Source organism: Platichthys flesus, chromosome 13, assembly GCF_949316205.1.
Source record: "Platichthys flesus chromosome 13, fPlaFle2.1, whole genome shotgun sequence".
NCBI lineage: Eukaryota > Metazoa > Chordata > Actinopteri > Pleuronectiformes > Pleuronectidae > Platichthys > Platichthys flesus.
This window is the reverse complement of record NC_084957.1, coordinates 2,266,126-2,282,874: the sequence shown is the minus strand read 5'-3', so window position 1 is coordinate 2,282,874 and position 16,749 is coordinate 2,266,126. Positions and strand designations below refer to the sequence as shown.

General features: G+C 46.3%; 2 protein-coding genes across 5 annotated transcripts in view; one reads left to right on the top strand and one right to left on the bottom strand.

Annotated features, from left to right (window-relative positions):
• The window catches only part of raph1a (Ras association (RalGDS/AF-6) and pleckstrin homology domains 1a), a 44,314-nt gene extending 32,369 nt beyond the window's left edge, over positions 1-11,945 (top strand). For all 4 annotated transcript variants that reach the window (XM_062403118.1, XM_062403116.1, XM_062403117.1 and 1 more), the window contains 11 exons: positions 1,681-1,758; positions 2,864-2,938; positions 3,302-3,386; positions 4,723-4,844; positions 4,958-5,023; positions 5,158-5,301; positions 5,395-5,505; positions 6,159-6,257; positions 6,596-6,716; positions 7,123-7,253; positions 8,350-11,945. In XM_062403118.1, the coding sequence (XP_062259102.1) occupies positions 1,681-1,758; positions 2,864-2,938; positions 3,302-3,386; positions 4,723-4,844; positions 4,958-5,023; positions 5,158-5,301; positions 5,395-5,505; positions 6,159-6,257; positions 6,596-6,716; positions 7,123-7,253; positions 8,350-10,725 (3,408 nt within the window). In that variant the 3' untranslated portion in view covers positions 10,726-11,945. The remainder of the gene's footprint in view (positions 1-1,680; positions 1,759-2,863; positions 2,939-3,301; positions 3,387-4,722; positions 4,845-4,957; positions 5,024-5,157; positions 5,302-5,394; positions 5,506-6,158; positions 6,258-6,595; positions 6,717-7,122; positions 7,254-8,349) is intronic.
• A 2,108-nt stretch (positions 11,946-14,053) lies between these two features.
• Positions 14,054-15,879, bottom strand: LOC133966976 (acetylcholinesterase collagenic tail peptide-like). The gene is made up of 9 exons (XM_062402115.1): positions 15,804-15,879; positions 15,416-15,513; positions 15,286-15,327; positions 15,144-15,170; positions 14,950-15,021; positions 14,623-14,688; positions 14,513-14,539; positions 14,352-14,396; positions 14,054-14,262 (listed from the first exon to the last, which is right to left on the bottom strand). The coding sequence occupies exons 1-9, from the start codon at positions 15,877-15,879 to the stop codon at positions 14,203-14,205; spliced, it is 513 nt and encodes a 170-aa protein (XP_062258099.1). The 3' UTR covers positions 14,054-14,202.
• Positions 15,880-16,749: the final 870 nt, after the last annotated feature.

Here is a 16,749-nt window from a genome sequence, read left to right as displayed (position 1 = left end):
CATCATCTATCTCTTAGTTATCTTTGACGGCTCAGAGCTGCTGAAGCTGAACTGGTGATTGTCCACATTCGATTTAATCTTCTGTAGAAGACATTAACCAAAACATAGGCTTGTCTTCATGGAGCTGTTTATGAGCTTAAACTGGAGGATTCCCTGCTGAGGCTGTTTTGACAATTTAGGTCTGTAGTGTGTGTGTATGTGTGTGAGTGTGTGTGTGTGTGTGTGTATTGGTGGGGGTGTTTGGGGGGTGCAGATAAGGAGATTGGCTGATAATCTCCTCTCCATCATCCTCCTCATCGTCTTCATTTCCCTCTGCCCTTTCGCTCGTTCGCAATCTGGACCCCCTTGTGTGTGTGTGTGTGTGTGTGTGTGTGTGTGTGTGTGTGTGTGCCTGTGTGTTTGTGTGTGTGTCTGTGTTGTCACCGGGGCACACTCAGACACACTAGACAACAAACGAGAGGAGTGAGACAAGACAAATAAAATCTGATAGACGAAGTGGAAAGACGAGAGCATGGAGAGAGGGAGGGAGCATCTGAGGGGGGGGGGGGTGAGAGCCTGAGATAAAGAGATCAGCTCCTCTGTATGGAAGTTGGCACAGCAGCATCATCGCCCATCCCCCCCCCGATCCATCCCTCTCTCCTCCTCCTCTCTCTCTCTCTCTCCCTCCTCTCTCGCTCGGCCGGGGAGGATGTGACAGGACGCTCAGATTCTCGGTGAACGAGCCCGAAGGTGAGAGAGGGGCGACCAGCCGGCCAATCAGCTCGTCTGCTCGTCAGATGGGGGGGATTGAGTTTTTTTAATCAGAGTCAGTCTGTCTCCTGTCGGTTCAGTGGAGGAGCAGATTAGTCACCGTGCAGCTCCGACTCAACTCCTTCTTTTATCTTTCTGAGCTTGTGTCTCCACCTCCACTCTTTTATTTTGTTGCTTGCAGATTCGTGTGTTTTTGCTTCCTCGCTGAAATCACGGCTGTCTGACCTCGTCCTCCTCAACTCCATCTTGCGCTGAGTGTTGAAAGAGAAGCTGCGATTTCAGATCAGCATCTTCGTCCGTCTCTTGGTTCGTGGGCTGCCCTGGCAAAGAGTCGCTCCAGTGTGTGTGTCTGTGTGTGTCTGTGTGTGTGTGGGTGGGAAATTTGGATAATCCTCCTCCTGAGAGACAAGTATCCAACATGTAGCGTCTGGTCGTTAATCCCGTCTCATTCTCCACCGGGGGGCGACGATGGTGCTGATGAAGAGGAGGATGAGGAGGAGAAGAAGCCGGTCTCTCGCTGCCAGGCTCACACGTGTGGTGGTTCCTCTCACTTTGGGATCTTCGGGCATTGATCCTCTGTCTTGACTCGTGCTTCACGTCAAGCTGGACTTCGTCTTCCTCTTCATCTTGCACCCTGTCAGGGAGAAACGAAGGCACCTCATTGAACAGGAGGAACGTTCCAGGACTGAGCAGAAGAGACTGGGAATACTGGAAACACTGGGATGGTTTTCTGACTCTGTAGATTTTACTTGATGCGAAACAGACACAGAAGCGTTTTGGGAAAAATCAACTGAAAACAAACATGAATTCCTGTTGGAGGAATCAGGTGAGAGACGAGTGGGTTTACTGCAGACAGGAGTGTGTGTAGGTTTGCATCGACTGACTTGTGTGTGTGCATGTGTGTGTGTCTGTGTGTGTGTGTGTGTACAGGAGGAGCAGGCTGCGAAGCTGAAGGCAGACAACATCCGAGTCGCCCTGGAGAAGATCAAGGAGGCCCAGGTGAAGAAGGTGAGTCAGACTCAGACAGACACACACACACACACACACACATGCACAAGAAAGATTGACATTAAAGAGACATGTGCGTGTGTGTGTGTGTGTGCAGGATGTGTGTTGCTCGATACATGTGAGTGTGTATCTGTCACGTGTCCAGCGGGCTGGCTTCTGGGTCAGATCAGTGTAACTCCACATTGAAAAGCTCTGGTCAATAACAGCTGGGGTCAGCACACACACACAAACACACACACACACACACACACACACACACAAACACACACACACACAGAATGCACTCAGCTTAATGACAATCGCAAGTTAAGTCTCAATCCCAGAGAGGGAGAGAGCGACTGGATTGACAATCTGGATTTATAACACACACACATGACATCCGGCTACCTGTGTGTGTGAGTGTGTGTGTGTGTTTATGTCCCGTGTGTGTGTGTGTGTGTGTGAACAGTCTATTCATCTGTACATGGATCCTGTACAAATCTCAAAAGACAAAAGTCAGATGTCAATCTATGAAGCTCTTTCAGTAATACTTTCATACGATCAGTTGTCAGGAGTTAAATACGATTATTTATTATATAAAAGTATATAAGCTAAATAAGATATAAAAACAAAATAAAAACAATATAACATGTAAGTGTTAATGTTCTGTTGTCACCACTGAAGCTCTTTGAATTGGATTAGATTTGATTGAAAGGTCTTATATATAATTTAAAGTATCAAATAGACATAATGGTCAATGCGAAAGCCCCCCCCCCACCCCCCCTTCTCATTTATATAATAATAATAGTAATCTGCTATGTGTGTGTTTAACTGTGTGTGTGGGAGTACATGTGTCGTGACTCGTGACATACTAAAGCCATGCATGACAGTGGAACATGCATGAGTGGCATCACTTATCTTTACTGGGACACATCAGTTCCCATCATCACTGCACGAGCTTCTCTGGACAAACCAGTGAAGGAAACTTGATCCTCTTATGAACAATGTGAACATGATGCTCTGAATATTTAATGCTCTCTGTTTAACAAGAGAGTTTCTCTACAGAGATTCTTTAAACCATCTTGAACGTAAACCCTCATCTCTTCTCTTTCTCTTTCCCTCGTAGTTGGTGATTCGCGTTCATTTGTCAGACGAGAGCTCGAAGACCATGATGGTGGACGAGAGACAGACGGTCAGACAGGTAAGTGTCCAGCTCACGAGTTGTAGTAGCAGCAGCAGGAGGGTTTCAGGGGACCAGTGGGGGCCTCAGGCAAATGGTACCTGTGGGGCCCAACATCATCCTCCACTTATAAACACAGGTCAAACTGTGCATAGACATGAATTATAGTTAGAGTGCAAACCTATGCAAAATTATAATTTAAACTGTGGATTAAAGTAATCAGCTGTTCTTGGGGAACCCCTCTCAGCTCAGTGCCCCAGGCCATTGTTTCTACGCCCCTGGTCATTAATACTGTAGTGATGGTAGTAGTTGTAGTAGTAATGTTTGTATTATTAATCCATTGAGAGTAGAAGTTGTGTGACTGTAGATTCTCCTGTTCTTCAGGTTCTGGACAGTTTACTGGAGAAATCTCACTGTGGCTTCAGCCCAGACTGGTCCCTGGTGGAAACCATCAATGAGCTGCAGATGGGTGAGCACACACACACACACACACACACACACACACACACACACACACACACACACTGAACGTTTGAGTGACTCACTCACACACACCTGAAGTGTGACCTCTTCCAGATGTGTGTGTGTGTTAGTGCACGTGTGACGGAGGACGGACGTTATTCAGTGAATTCACACACGTGTTCTCTAACACTGTTTCCAGCTTTGACTGTCAGAGCAGATACAGTAGATACAAGCACACACACCTCCCTGGGGGGCGTGACCTTGCACACACACACACACACACACACACACACACACACACACACACACACACACACACTGCTGCCACAAGCTCCAGCTCCACTTAACAGTCTTTGACGTGCACGTACACACACAGTGTTGGTGTGCGTGCGGTGCAGCGGAGCGTGTGATCTAACCTACATCTTCAGGGCTTCTGCTGAACAGCCAGTCAGCATCACTGTGAGAGAGAGAGAGAGAGAGAGAGAGATAGAGAGAGAGAGAGAGAGAGAGAGAAAGAGAGAGAGAGAGAGAGAGAAAGAGAGAGAAGGTGAAGTGAAGCTCAATCTTCTCCTTGTGGGTTAAATAAAAAGCAACCTGGTCTCGGGGCCTCGGGCTGAGTTACATCGGCCCCTGTGTTGATTGGGGGAGTCGCTGGTGTCTCCGGCTGGGGGGGAGGAGGGGAGGGGTTAAACCGTCCTGCTGGTTAAACCAGCGTGTCCTGCTGGGAGCCCTTTGGCTACAGACTGACTTCCTGTCAGAGTGTGACCCCCCTCTGACCCGCCCCTGCTCGTCCTCTTCTGCTCACTAACTTATAATCCATAACTTCAGTACATCAAACTAAAGAGTTTTTCATAATATCAGATCAGTTTTTCAAGTTTAACATGAAACATGAAACCAGATCATATCCTGAACCGAAGCAGTAGAGAAAGACAGAAAGTGTAAATGCTGCTGTGAACGAGCTCAGTCACAGAAAAATCAGGTTAACACAAGTAAATACTGAGTGAAAACATCTGTCCCCAAATAGAACAAGTCTTTCTGTTAATGAGGTGAAAGCAGTGGTTCACAGTGGATGTGGGTCACAGCTGGTTCCGTCCCTGGCGGTCGTCCTCAGAGAAACAAATTAAAACTGCTGGGTTCAAAAGAGAGAGAAGAGAAGGAAGTCTGAGAGAAGAGAAGGAAGTCTGAGAGGAGGAGAGAAGTGGAAACAAGAGGAGAGGAAGAGGAAATGGAGTCAGAGACAATAACACAGTAAACTATAATAAAATCTGAAGATCTGATTCTTATTGATTTTCGTGCTGCGACTGAAGTGAAAGTTGTCGACTCGTCTCGTTCTCTGTGTTCAGAGCGAATCTTCGAGGATCACGAGAACCTGGTGGAGAATCTGCTGAACTGGACCAGAGACAGTCAGAACCGCCTGATGTTCACTGAACGCATCGAGAAGTACACGCTGTTCAAGAACCCTCAGGTGACAGACACACACACACACACACACACTTTAACATTACAACACTATAAGTGTGTTTTCATTTCACTAACTTGCCACCTTCCTCATCTCCTCTTCTGTCCTTCCTGCTGCAGAACTATTTGTTGGGGCGGAAGGAGACGTGTGAGATGGCTGAGAGGAACAAAGAGGCTCTGTTAGAGGTCAGTTTGTTTATCTTCACTCAGAAATGACAAGTCATAGTTTTCTGTCTGAAAACATCTGAATCCAGATCTCACTGTATTTATAATGTGTGTCTGTGTGTGTGTGTGTGTGTGTGTTTGTGTGTGTGTGTTAGGAGTGTTTCGGCGGCAGCTCGGTGTCCGTCCCTGAGATGGAGGGAGTGTTGTGGCTGAAAGAGGACGGGAAGAAGTCGTGGAAGAAACGCTACTTCCTGCTGAGAGCCTCTGGGATCTACTACGTCCCCAAGGGCAAAGCCAAGGTCAGTGTGATAAGCTACACACAAAAAGATTCGACTAATGTTTATTCTACCAGTGAAATAAATGATATTTATTAAGTGTGTGTGTTTTTCCAGGCGTCCAGGGACCTGGTGTGTTTCCTCCAGTTGGACCATGTTAACGTTTATCTGGGTCAGGACTACAAGAGCAAGTACAAGGCCCCTACAGATTACTGCATGGTGCTCAAGGTACTTTCACACACATGCAGACGCACAGACCAACACATGTGATGGGAAATATGGCAACTTCTGATCTTACACTGTGCCCTAGTGGTGTGATGGAGTAATTACATCTATAACAGATTCTTAGCTTCTGCACCAAATCAAAAAACTGTTGAAATCCACATTATTTTGAGCTTCACACGTGGTAGTTACAGTCTCTGTATTTATTACTGTACAAGTGAAAAAAAAACATCTGTCGTATAAAAGGTGGGCACACACTCATAAATATCAGTCCCCTAAATATTGCAGATTAACATCCATGAATTATTCCCTGAGAAAATATCAGAGAAATCCGCATCTGCATAAAAATGAAATGTTTTCTTTGTTGGTTCAAGTCCCATCCTCCAGAAAAGGTTTTGTGGAAAGTCGTTGAGTAGTTTTGTCGTAATCCTGCTGAGACACAAACGAACGGATAGAGCTGAAAACACACAAATATTTACAAATATTTCATAGGAAATACAGCTACAAGTATAAGAGAGCAGTACTTTTGTTTAATTCATTACTACGACAGTGTTCGTGCATAAATGGAGTTTAATCGTAGAACTCAAAGTACTTTCTGTAGTGATAGTCGTATCCTGTGAAGTAAAACATTGTGTGTGTGTGTGTGTGTGTGTGTGTAGCACCCTCAGATCCAGAAGAAGTCACAGTACATCAAGTACCTCTGCTGCGACGATGTCAGAACCCTCCAGCAGTGGATCAACAGTATTCGTATTGCAAAGGTAAAAATAATGTTTTTTTATGGGAGGATCAGTTTTCCTATTTGAGGAAGACACAACATCGTTATTACTTCACAGTGGAGAGAGAACCAGTGTAGCTCGGTCTTCTACTGGGAGGAGATGATGGGTTGTTTGTAGGCTACCAAGTGTTTTCAGTCTGTTTATAATAAGTTAAAACCTCAGATTAGCTCAGTTTGACCTGCAGCTGTTTAGGGACGTTGGTGTAAGTGAGGACAAAATAAATGGACCTAGAAAATACTTTCACTCCTTGAATCACCATCATCAAAATGTGTTATTCTCTTGTTCTCATGTTCTCCTCCGTGCCTCTGTGTGTTCATCAGTATGGGAAGCAGCTGTACATCAACTTCCAGGAGGCGATGAGGAGAACGGAGGCTGCGTACGACTGGTCCTCCCTCTCCTCCTCCTCCATCAAGTCAGGATCCAGCTCCTCCAGCCTTCCAGGTGTGTTCACCTCTTTCACATCAGAGGGAAACTAGCTGGAATATATTTTTGATTGCTGGTGAAAAGTTTCAGGACTTTTTTGAGCAGGAAAGACTTTTAATGGAAACTTTACAGAAACATAGTAAATGTAATATCTTTGGGTTTACACAAAGCTTTTTGAAACGTCACCTTGGACTTTTCTTATGTTTTAATAAAGAAAATTTAAAAAAAAGTGAGAGCGAATGAACAGGAGCTGATTTCCTGCAGCCCTCTGTCGTTTAAAGCCTTAAAGGTCAAAGGTCACACAGATACAGCTAAACTGGACCAGTCATGTTTAAAATATCAACACTTTCCATTTAATATCAGTTATTAATAAATGGAAAAAGCTTTGTTAACAAACCGTAACTCCTGTTTGTCCGAACCTCAGAGTCTCAGTCCAACCACTCCAGCCAATCAGACAGCGGCGTTTCAGAGATGACGTCAACAGGCCACACCCGCTCCCAGAGCGCTGTCAGCTCCATCTTCTCTGACGCCTGGAGGAGAGGAACGCAAGGAGAGGTGTGAACACACACGCACACACACACACACACACACACACACACACACACACACACACACACACACACACTCCATCCTACCCTGTCATTGTCCTGTTTCCCTGTGGACTACATTACCCATGTTTCCCCTCTGCTTCCCTGCCAGGGGTCAAAGGTGAAGGGACGTATGCCAGTTCCTCTTTGTGCAGGAGGAGGAGGGAGCGGAGGTTAGACAGGAAGTGATGTAACAGGCATGATAACAGTTCAGCTGCAGCCTTTTAAACGAGTGACGTTGATGATCAAGACAACTGATTCTCCGGTTCAGGTTCTTTGTGCCGAGTTCAGCTTCACCGAACTTTGAATACACCGGTGACCGGCTCTTTCTTTGTGTGAGCGGTGCGTTATTCTCTCGACTGAATCCCCTGATTTGAAATGGCTGCAGCTGAGCTGTTGATTGGTTCTAACCTCGTGTGGTGACGGAATGTCCTAACCAACAAATAACAACACAGTCTGGACAGTTAAGCATTCAGCTGTTTACTAAAGTTCTAAATAACCTATTTGATGAGATGATGCAGGGGTTGAAACGCGGTGCAGGTTAACTAGCTGCAGGATGAAGATACCGAAAGATCTCAGGTGATCCAGAGGCGCACATCAACTCCCTGGTCTGTTCACATGTCTGAGGACACACTGGTTTTGTTCCCACCTTAAACCTTAAACCTTACAAACCCTCCAGTTTCTTTGCAGATGCCGATGAGAAAACTAACTTAAAGTGAAAGTTTGAGGTTCTGAATGTGTTTGACCTTTTTCCAACGTTGCTGTGTTTGAAGCTCTTCTTCTTCGACTGCACTGGTTTGTTGTTTGAGTTCTTGCATCTTGTGTAGGAATGGGTTCCAATCACATTTCTTTAAAATTCAGTTCTGAATGATCACGATGCTTCACGAGTTCAGGTATTTTACTGATTTGACTTGGAAGCTAATTCAAAACAAAAAAGAGGATTGGAACTCACTCCTACTGTGTCCTGGATTGTTCGTTTGACAGAAAAGTGACAACAACTGACTTGTTTAATACTTTCTTGTGTCTCTTCACCTCCGTCTCCTCTCTTTCTTTCCTCTGTGCAGATGATGAGGATCGACCCTATCAGTAGACCCATCCCTCTCCACATACCCACCATGTCCCCACTCCCTCTCTCTCAGACTCCGCCCTCCCGGAGCAGCTACACCGACAGCCTTGTCCCATCAGATGATTCCTCCACGTCGCCGCCCTCGCCTCCTCCACCTCCTCCACCTCCTCCTCTGGTATGTGTGCCCCATCAGCCGGCACCTCCCACCTCATACGTCAAGTACAGCACGCTGGCTCGCCTGCAGAGCCAGAACCAGAACCAGTCCAGGACGCCGCTGCCGGGAGCCACGCCAGCTGCTCTTCCCATTCAGTCGACCAAACCAAACTACAATACTCTTCCAGCTGCTTACAGCACCTCCCCTCCATTACCACCATCTCCTCCCCCTCCTCCTCCACCCACAGCACCAGCTCCTGGCTCAGCCATGGCGATATTAAAATTTGGTCCACCAAGCCCCAGCTCCACTCTCCCTCCACCACCACCGCTGGATGAGGAGGAGCAGGAGCACGCCTACCTTCCACCTCCTCCACCGGAGAGCCTGGAGGCCAACGGGTTGCCACCTCCTTTTGACCCAGAGTCCGATTCCTGTTCTAATTTCACCAACACTGGCCTCCAGCAGTTCCTGTCACAGAAGTTTCCCCACATGGTGTACGACTTTACGGCGGAAGATTCCGATGAAAATTCTCCTCATCTTCCACCTCCAGCCGGGCTCTCTCCTCCCAGCTCCCTGCTGACTCTCCGGCCCCTGTCCCCCAGCGGACCCCCGCCTGCACCTCCCAAAACCTTTACTGGTGGTTTTCCCCCTCAAACTGCTCCCAAACCTTCAGGTCCCTCCTCCCTTCCCATGGCTCTGTCTCCTGTGTCTCCAACTCCTTTCCTAAGCAGCCAAGGGTCTTTTAAAAAGCAGCAGAGTTTCTCTACGGGTCATTCCCCGAATCAGCCACCCCCGACTCTTCCAAAGCAGCACAGCCTCTCCTCCAAAAGCCTCACCATGTCTCCTTCGTCCTCCTCCTCTTCGGTCTCCATTGCAGCGGCTACCTCCTCTTTGGTCAAACAGATTGTCAATCAGTTCCCGGGAAATGCTGCCTCCTCCTCCATCTCTGCCTCCAGCTCCATGGAAGGCTCCAAGTTCAGCGCTCCTCAGTCTCCTCCGGCGGTGAAGGCCAAGCCAAAGTGGCAGCCAGGAGGAGTTGTGGCTCCTCAGTCACCAGAGTTCCCCCCACCTCCTCCAGATAACACCTCAGGAGATTTCCCTCCTCCTCCGTCTTCATCTTCCTCTAAGACGGGCTCCCCTATAAAGAAGTCGCCTTCCACCTCGTCCACAGGATCCATCAAGCGAGGGCCGCCAGCTCCACAGAGAGCCTCCTCCATGCGCTCCAACTCAGGCGAGGCCCAAGACGAGAGGCCGAAGAAGGTGGAGAGCCTGGTCAACAAATTTGCCCAAGCTCCTCAGACGGGCACCTCCTCCAGCTCCTCGTCAGCGACCGGGTCTCCTTCTAAAGATTCCTCTGCGCTTCCTGCTCCGCTCCCCAAGCCGGGGAAGCTGAACCTGGCGAACCTCCCGCTGGTGCTCCAGGGGCTGCAGACCGGCCAGCACCATCAGCCGGCGGAGTTCCCATCCCCTCCTCCCCCGCCTCCACCTTCCCATCCGACCAACCTCGACTCGTCTCCCGACTACTTCCCGCCTCCCCCCAGTGACTCAGAGCTCTTCCCTCCTCCCCCTCACCCGTCAGAGTTCCATCACCCCCCTAAGGTAGCCGTGGTGAACCCCCAGCCTCAGATGCAGCAACATCAACAGTCGGCGACGCCGGCCTTGTCGTCAACGTCGTGGAAACAGAGCTCCCTGAAAAAGGGGGCGGTCCCTCCTCCATCACTGAACCGGTGGAGCAGCGGCACGACTCAGTTTGACAACACGATGTCACTGCCGCTCTCGCCGCCTCCTCTGTCCCAGACACCGCCTCCTTCCCTGTCCTCTTACACCTCCTCCTCGTCCTCTCCCGTCCCACCCACCTCCCCGAAATCCTCCGGGCCGGTCTCCCTGGCGCTGAAGCCTCACTTCCTGGAAGACCTCAACCGCACCCTGAAGAGGAAGTCGGTGTCTCGCCACGGCTCCCTCACCTCCTCCTCCCTCATCCCCTCGTCAAAGATGGAGCCTGTGGGCACCATGGACGACATGGCGCTCCTGCCGCCGCCTCCTCCCGAGCTCATGCAGCAGCAGCAGGGGGTCCGAGGACACTCCCAGACTTTGTCTCGCCACCACACACACTCCCACTCCACCAAACACGCCAACATCTCAGGCTATGCAACGCTGCGGCGAGGCCCGCCCCCCGCTCCTCCGAAAAGGGACCAAAGCACCAAACTGACCGGTGATTGGTAGGGAGCGAGGACACTGGGCGGAGCCTAAACAACTGAACTGATTATTTAGGACTCATGGTTTCCGCAGAGAAGAAATAATCAATGTCTGTCTTGACTTGTCCGTCTCCCCTCATCCCAAAACATCCACCCTGGGATTTCTGAGCAAGTAGCAAGCTGTGTTTCCTACTCGTACTCTCAGATAATGATTGTTCCTATTATCCTCATTATTACTATCATTACAACACATGTTTAACCCAATGACATGAGTTAAAAAAATATATATGTATATATATCTGTATACAAGCAAGCCAGAAAAATCACCAATCAAGCTTTTTTCACAATGTCCGTGCAGCTTTGCATTGAAATATACAAAAGACGAGACGCAGACAATTCACTGCAAAATATCTGGTACTGCATGGAGCCGCGGCTAGGGAAGGAACCGACGGAGGGAAGGAAAGGACTTAATGGAAGGATGCGAACGTGAGATGATGTGTATAGACATGTTGGGGGGGTGGGGGGGGGGGCAGGGCGCTCTTAGAGGGAGCATTGCCATTTATTTCAAACCTTTTTGTGTGTGTGTTTTTATATAAGATTATTTAATACTGGAAAGATATTGTTATTATAATTATTTTAAGTTTTTAAGGAGTATCAGAAGAGAATGAGTTTGACTGGACGTGTGTTCTCAAAATACTTAGAAAGTGTTGATCTGGTTACTCAGTTTATATTTGGATCGTTTGATCCGAACGTATTTCTTTAAAGTTACAGTTCCGCGGCTGATTGGCCGCTGACGACTTAGATTTATCAAATACTTCTCGTGAGGTTGTTCTCAGATTACAGGAGGTTTCAAATCAGTTTGTATGAAGAAAAAAAAAAGACGCCAGAGGGAAGAATAACGTTATTTTCATGTCTTCCCTTTCCTCTGTGAAGGTCGAGGTCTTGCACATTTTCATTTCTCTCAGTTCTCCAAATTAAATTTGTTTCCAGCAGATCTGAAGGATCTTGACCTCAGTCCCTCTCGACCAGAACCTCCAGTCGTCTGAGTTCAGCCTTCACACCCGCGTCAGTCGGCGACATCAGAATAATGTTTTCATGACAGTCCTGGTTTCCCACCTTGTTTACACGGACTCAGCTTTGCCGTCGGTGTTTGTTGGCTTGTAGACCAAGCAGCTAGTCAGCTCCAATGAACTCTGTCTGAACGAAGGTGATCATCACTTTGCTAGTGAATAAAATCCGTCAATTGTTTGTGATCTTAACGGCTCGTCCATCTCTCTGCATGTTTATAAGGAGTCGGAGCGTCTTCATGGACCCGAGGCGCCCTGAGGAGCAAGTGCCTGAAAACAACATCGTATCCTGAAGAGGATTTAACATCAATGATGCCTCTTATTGGGTTTCTGCCATTTTGAAGCCTGTAGTTTAGGGTCATCCTCCACACACTGGGATCGTGGTCAGATTCGGTCGATGAGAATATCGTAATTGCATTGAACGCTGCAGAAGAGGTTGCTCGTGGTGAATCCTGTGGACGATCCTCCTGTGTCTCATACTGACTTGCTCCAGAACCTCTGGAGCAAGTCAGGAAAGTCTCAGTCTCACTTTTGCCTTCTCACGTTCATCTGTGCCAGAGAAGTTCAGGAGATTTTCCAGAGATCAGCACACGACAGAAAGCATCTTTACCAGAACTCGACGTGAGGGAGAGTCTTAACTTCTCATTAATTAAAAACTCATGAAGTGGCTCAAGCTCAACCTGAAGGTGGAATACCAACAGATTATTTAGGTCTTTGGAATCAACTGAAATAAAATATCAGGTTTATCTGCACCTCTCAAAAAGATAACGGCCGAGGAAAGGGCGCCCCCTACTGTCAGATCTGTTTTCTGATCAGCTTTATTTATTTTATAACATTGAGAACTCAAGATCAAAAAATAAATGATTAAAATCTGACACCAAGTCAAAAGACATTCATCAGATCTTTATTTGTCGGAGTTGAATTCTTTAAATTCATTCATACAGTGATTGACCACAGAGAAACACTGTGGAGGACGATTTTACCTTGAGGAGTTGGAAACGATAAACATGCATGTAGAAATCATACAAACAGAAAAAATATCATTACAATTAAACATAATTAAAGCTTTAAGGAGATTCTCCTGAGTCCAGTGTGTGCTCAGTGTCTTGGTTCTTCCTGGTGTCCGAGGGAATGAAAACACAGAGAGGACAAAACAACAGTATTCATTAAACCTAACGGATGCTGAATCTAAGAGTAAAATAATGTGAATGAAGCTAATATTACTTTGATAACATATATACTCTGACCTTCATGAGGGTGTTTTTCAGGAGTGTTGTGTTTATGTGTGATGTTTCCATCAGTTACCAGTATGTTGATCCACTGGGATTCGGAGTAGATGTACAGAGCTCGACGGTCGGTCCTCAGCACCATCACGTTCTCTCCTCGCAGCCTCCGCATCTGTCTCTCTCCGTCCGCCAGAAAAACCTGGAGACAAGCTGAGGTTAGAGGGAAAGAGAGAGAGAGAGAGAGAGAGAGTGTGTGTGTGTGTGTGCAACTAACCGTCTGCACTCGGTCCAGCGGTCGCTCTGGGGTTTGAACCTGTGAACAGTCACATTTGGCGGACGGACCGCTGTCTCCTTTGTCTCCATGCAGACCTGACAGGACGTACACTACAACACAACAGAGCCGATCAGTGAGACACAATCAGTGAGACACAATCAGTGAGACACAATCAGTGAGACACAATCAGTGAGACACAGTCAGTGAGACAACAGGCTCCGAGCTTCTGGACCTGCTGTTTTACATCTTCTAGAATCAAACCTGAAGGGTGGAGAGCTGGTGGGCTTTAAATCAATCAATATGTCTATCTATCTATCTATCTATCTATCTATCTATCTATCTATCTATCTATCTATCTATCTATCTATCTATCTATCTATCTATCTATCTATCTATCTCTCTCTCTCTCTGTCGCTCTCTCTCTCTCTCTCTCTCTCTCTCTCTCTCTCTCTCTCTCTCTCTCTCTCTGTCAATCAATTACATTCAATTAAAAAGTGTTGCAGAAAGAACTTCACAAAAGCAACAGAATAAAAACTGTCTCTCCAGAGTTCAGGGGTTCAAACCTTGTCCAGGTCGTCCAGCGTCTCCACTCAGACCAGAACGTCCTGCAGCACCACGATGACCCGGTTTCCCCGGAGGACCACGAGAACCTTTCAGCGCCTGAACACACATCGAGTCACTGGGAATCGAACCTCTCACCTCACCAGCTGTGTGTCCACATGTTGTTTAATTCAGGCCAGAGAACAGATGTGACTTCACAGTGATGTCATGATGATGTCATGATGATGTCATGATGCGCTCACCACTGCTCCTCTGCCTCCAGCTCGTCCTCGGTGTCCCTGCCCCCCCCTCAGACCCTGGTCGCCCCTCACACCCGCGTTACCCTGGAACAGAACAGATCACAGAACATCATCAGTGTTTTATTCTGAAGGGGACATTCACGGCGTCACAGGTTCCTCTACCTTCTCTCCAGGACGTCCAGCGACACCTCTCTCATTCTGCAGACACACAATGAGACAGTCAGTTGTGTTAATTTGTCACATTTGCAGAAACAGAAACAATAGAAGACGAGTGACTTTGTCCTTACCGTCTCTCCCCTGGGTCCTTGGGATCCTTTCATACCTTTATCTCCCTAAAGATCAAAATAAATCAATATAAATACATTATATATATATATATATATATATATAAGTGGACAATGTCAGAGGTGTTTGAAGTGTGTATGTTTGCAGTTTTTCCATCACATACCCTGAATCCCTTATTGCCTTTACTGCCCTGTGAAAACACAGATTGTTATTAATGAATAATTTATCACATTATTTTGCACCACACTAATATTGGTTCATGTTTTTTTTAACCTTTATCATCCCGGGCGCTCCTATGTGTCCGTACAGACCTCTCCAGCCTCGGAGTCCCTTCTCCCCCTGAGGAGACATTTCACAATAACAAAGGTTGTGTAACTGTTTTATCAGATCAATTCAGTTTAATTTGTATAGCACCACATCACAACAATATGTCCAGACTTTCTCCAGAGTTCAGCAGCAGAAAGAGGCAACGTGCGAATTCTGCTGCGGAGATCATGTGTTTGTTTACAGCACAACAACACAACAACACAACTGACAATATACACTCAGACAGGGAGCAACAGTTTGTGTGCTGCTCGACATGGTGGATCTTTCTCCGACCTGTTGTCCTGCTTGTCCCATGACTCCTTGTGTTCCTGCTTCTCCCTCAGGACCCTTCACACCAGGTTCACCCTGAAATACACACAACTTCATTTATCCTTATATAACTGTTGCTCCGGCAGGAATATATTTATAAATATAAAGGTTGTTTCACATGCATCTGTGTGTGTGTGTATGAGTGTGAGACACTGCACCTTCGGTCCTCTGGGTCCTCTGCAGCCCTTCAAAACACAAAGGGGATTATTAACTTTAATGATTATCCTCATAATGAAAACACATTATTTTTTTTTATTAGGAATTCCCAAATTTCTGCACTTAAAATTAAACTTGTCGCACCTTTTCACCTCTAGGTCCTGTGATATGTTCGGTTATATCAAACTGCAGAGATAAAAACAAGTTTAGATTGAGAGTGTGTGTGTGTGTGTGTGTGTGTGTGTGTGTGTGTGTGTGTGTGTGAACTTATCACCATTATCTCTGCTTTCCATTTGACTGGAGGAATCATGAGCGGAGGAGGAGGGATGAAGACGTCACATTTCCGAGCCGACCACCTGCCGGAGGGAAACTCTACAGACAGAGCACGTGTGCAACTTCCTGTTTGACCTTATCACACACACAACATGAAGAAGAGAACATCACACAAACCACATGAAGAAAAGAACGTCACACACAAACACACAAACACACGCTCGCTGACTTCATCACAGTTTATTCTTGAAAACCTTCTCATTTCTGGAACTAGCTGAGAAATGTCTGAATCCAAACCAGTTCATCTTAGTTTGAAATGCTCGAAATGGTTTCACATTAGATGCAGGATCTGAAACAGAACCAGTTCCGTGTTTGGTGTTTGCACTTACTGGTTGTGGCAAAGGAAGCAGCCGGCTGGAGGCCACTGAGCAAGGCAGTCCATCCCAGAACCAGCTGAGTCAGCATCTCCTCTATTCCTGCAGCAACCACATGTTAGAGGACCCCCAGTGGAGGATACAGGGACATCTAGTGGTGAGGGTGCAGATTGCAATCAACTGAAGGAGTTCTGAGCTTCTCTAGAAACATGTCGGACTGTGAAGGGAGAGGATCGACTCCCAGAGTAGATTTAAAAAAAGTCTCAATCTAACGTAACAGAAATAACTCCATCAGGTGATTTTATTTTTATATTAAACATTTAAAATGTGAATTTTCCATTTAAGCATTATATCCTGACACTGGACCTTTAATTATAATAAAGTACATTCAGAACATGAGCATTTGGACAGTTACACATTTTATTTTTTTGCAGCAGGTGGAAAATGCCAGGATGTAAATGGACATGCTTCATTTTTTAACAATGCAAGAAACCCTCAGAGGTTTTACAACAATATGCAAACACCTGATAAACCTTTAAAAAAAAAAATCAAAAAACAGTATAATTATCTGATTTACAAGTTAACTATATATCAAGTGGGAGATTTAAAAATGATATTTCACTTGTTTACAGTTTGCAAATTTCACAATTAGAAATGCATAAATTCCTTAGTTGACAAAGATCACTAATCAACAAGGTCACAGATAGATTATTAAATAATATGAATTAAAAATAACAATCAAAATGAATCCTTTCCTGATTCATCCATGAATATGTGACTGTTTGTAAAACTAAAGATGAATCTCAAAATATCATCCTGATCCTGATCCATGATTAATCTCCTATAATTATCATGAATATTGTCTCCAGTACTGACACTGCTTCTCCTCATGTTGCATGTTGTGTGTGTGTTCAGCCTGATCCGTGTTGTGTGTGTTCAGCCTGATCCGTGTTGTGTGTGT

Excerpts from the sequence above, each read along its gene's own strand:
- LOC133966976 (XM_062402115.1), bottom strand. The coding sequence starts at position 15,879 with ATGCTGACTCAGCTGGTTCTGGGATGGACTGCCTTGCTCAGTGGCCTC. Across the intron at positions 15,514-15,803 it reads TGCTTCCTTTGCCACAACCA|AGTTTCCCTCCGGCAGGTGG; the intron begins GTAAGTGCAAAC and ends CTCTGTCTGTAG. Across the intron at positions 15,022-15,143 it reads GAGGACCCAGAGGACCGAAG|GGTGAACCTGGTGTGAAGGG; the intron begins GTGCAGTGTCTC and ends TGTGTATTTCAG.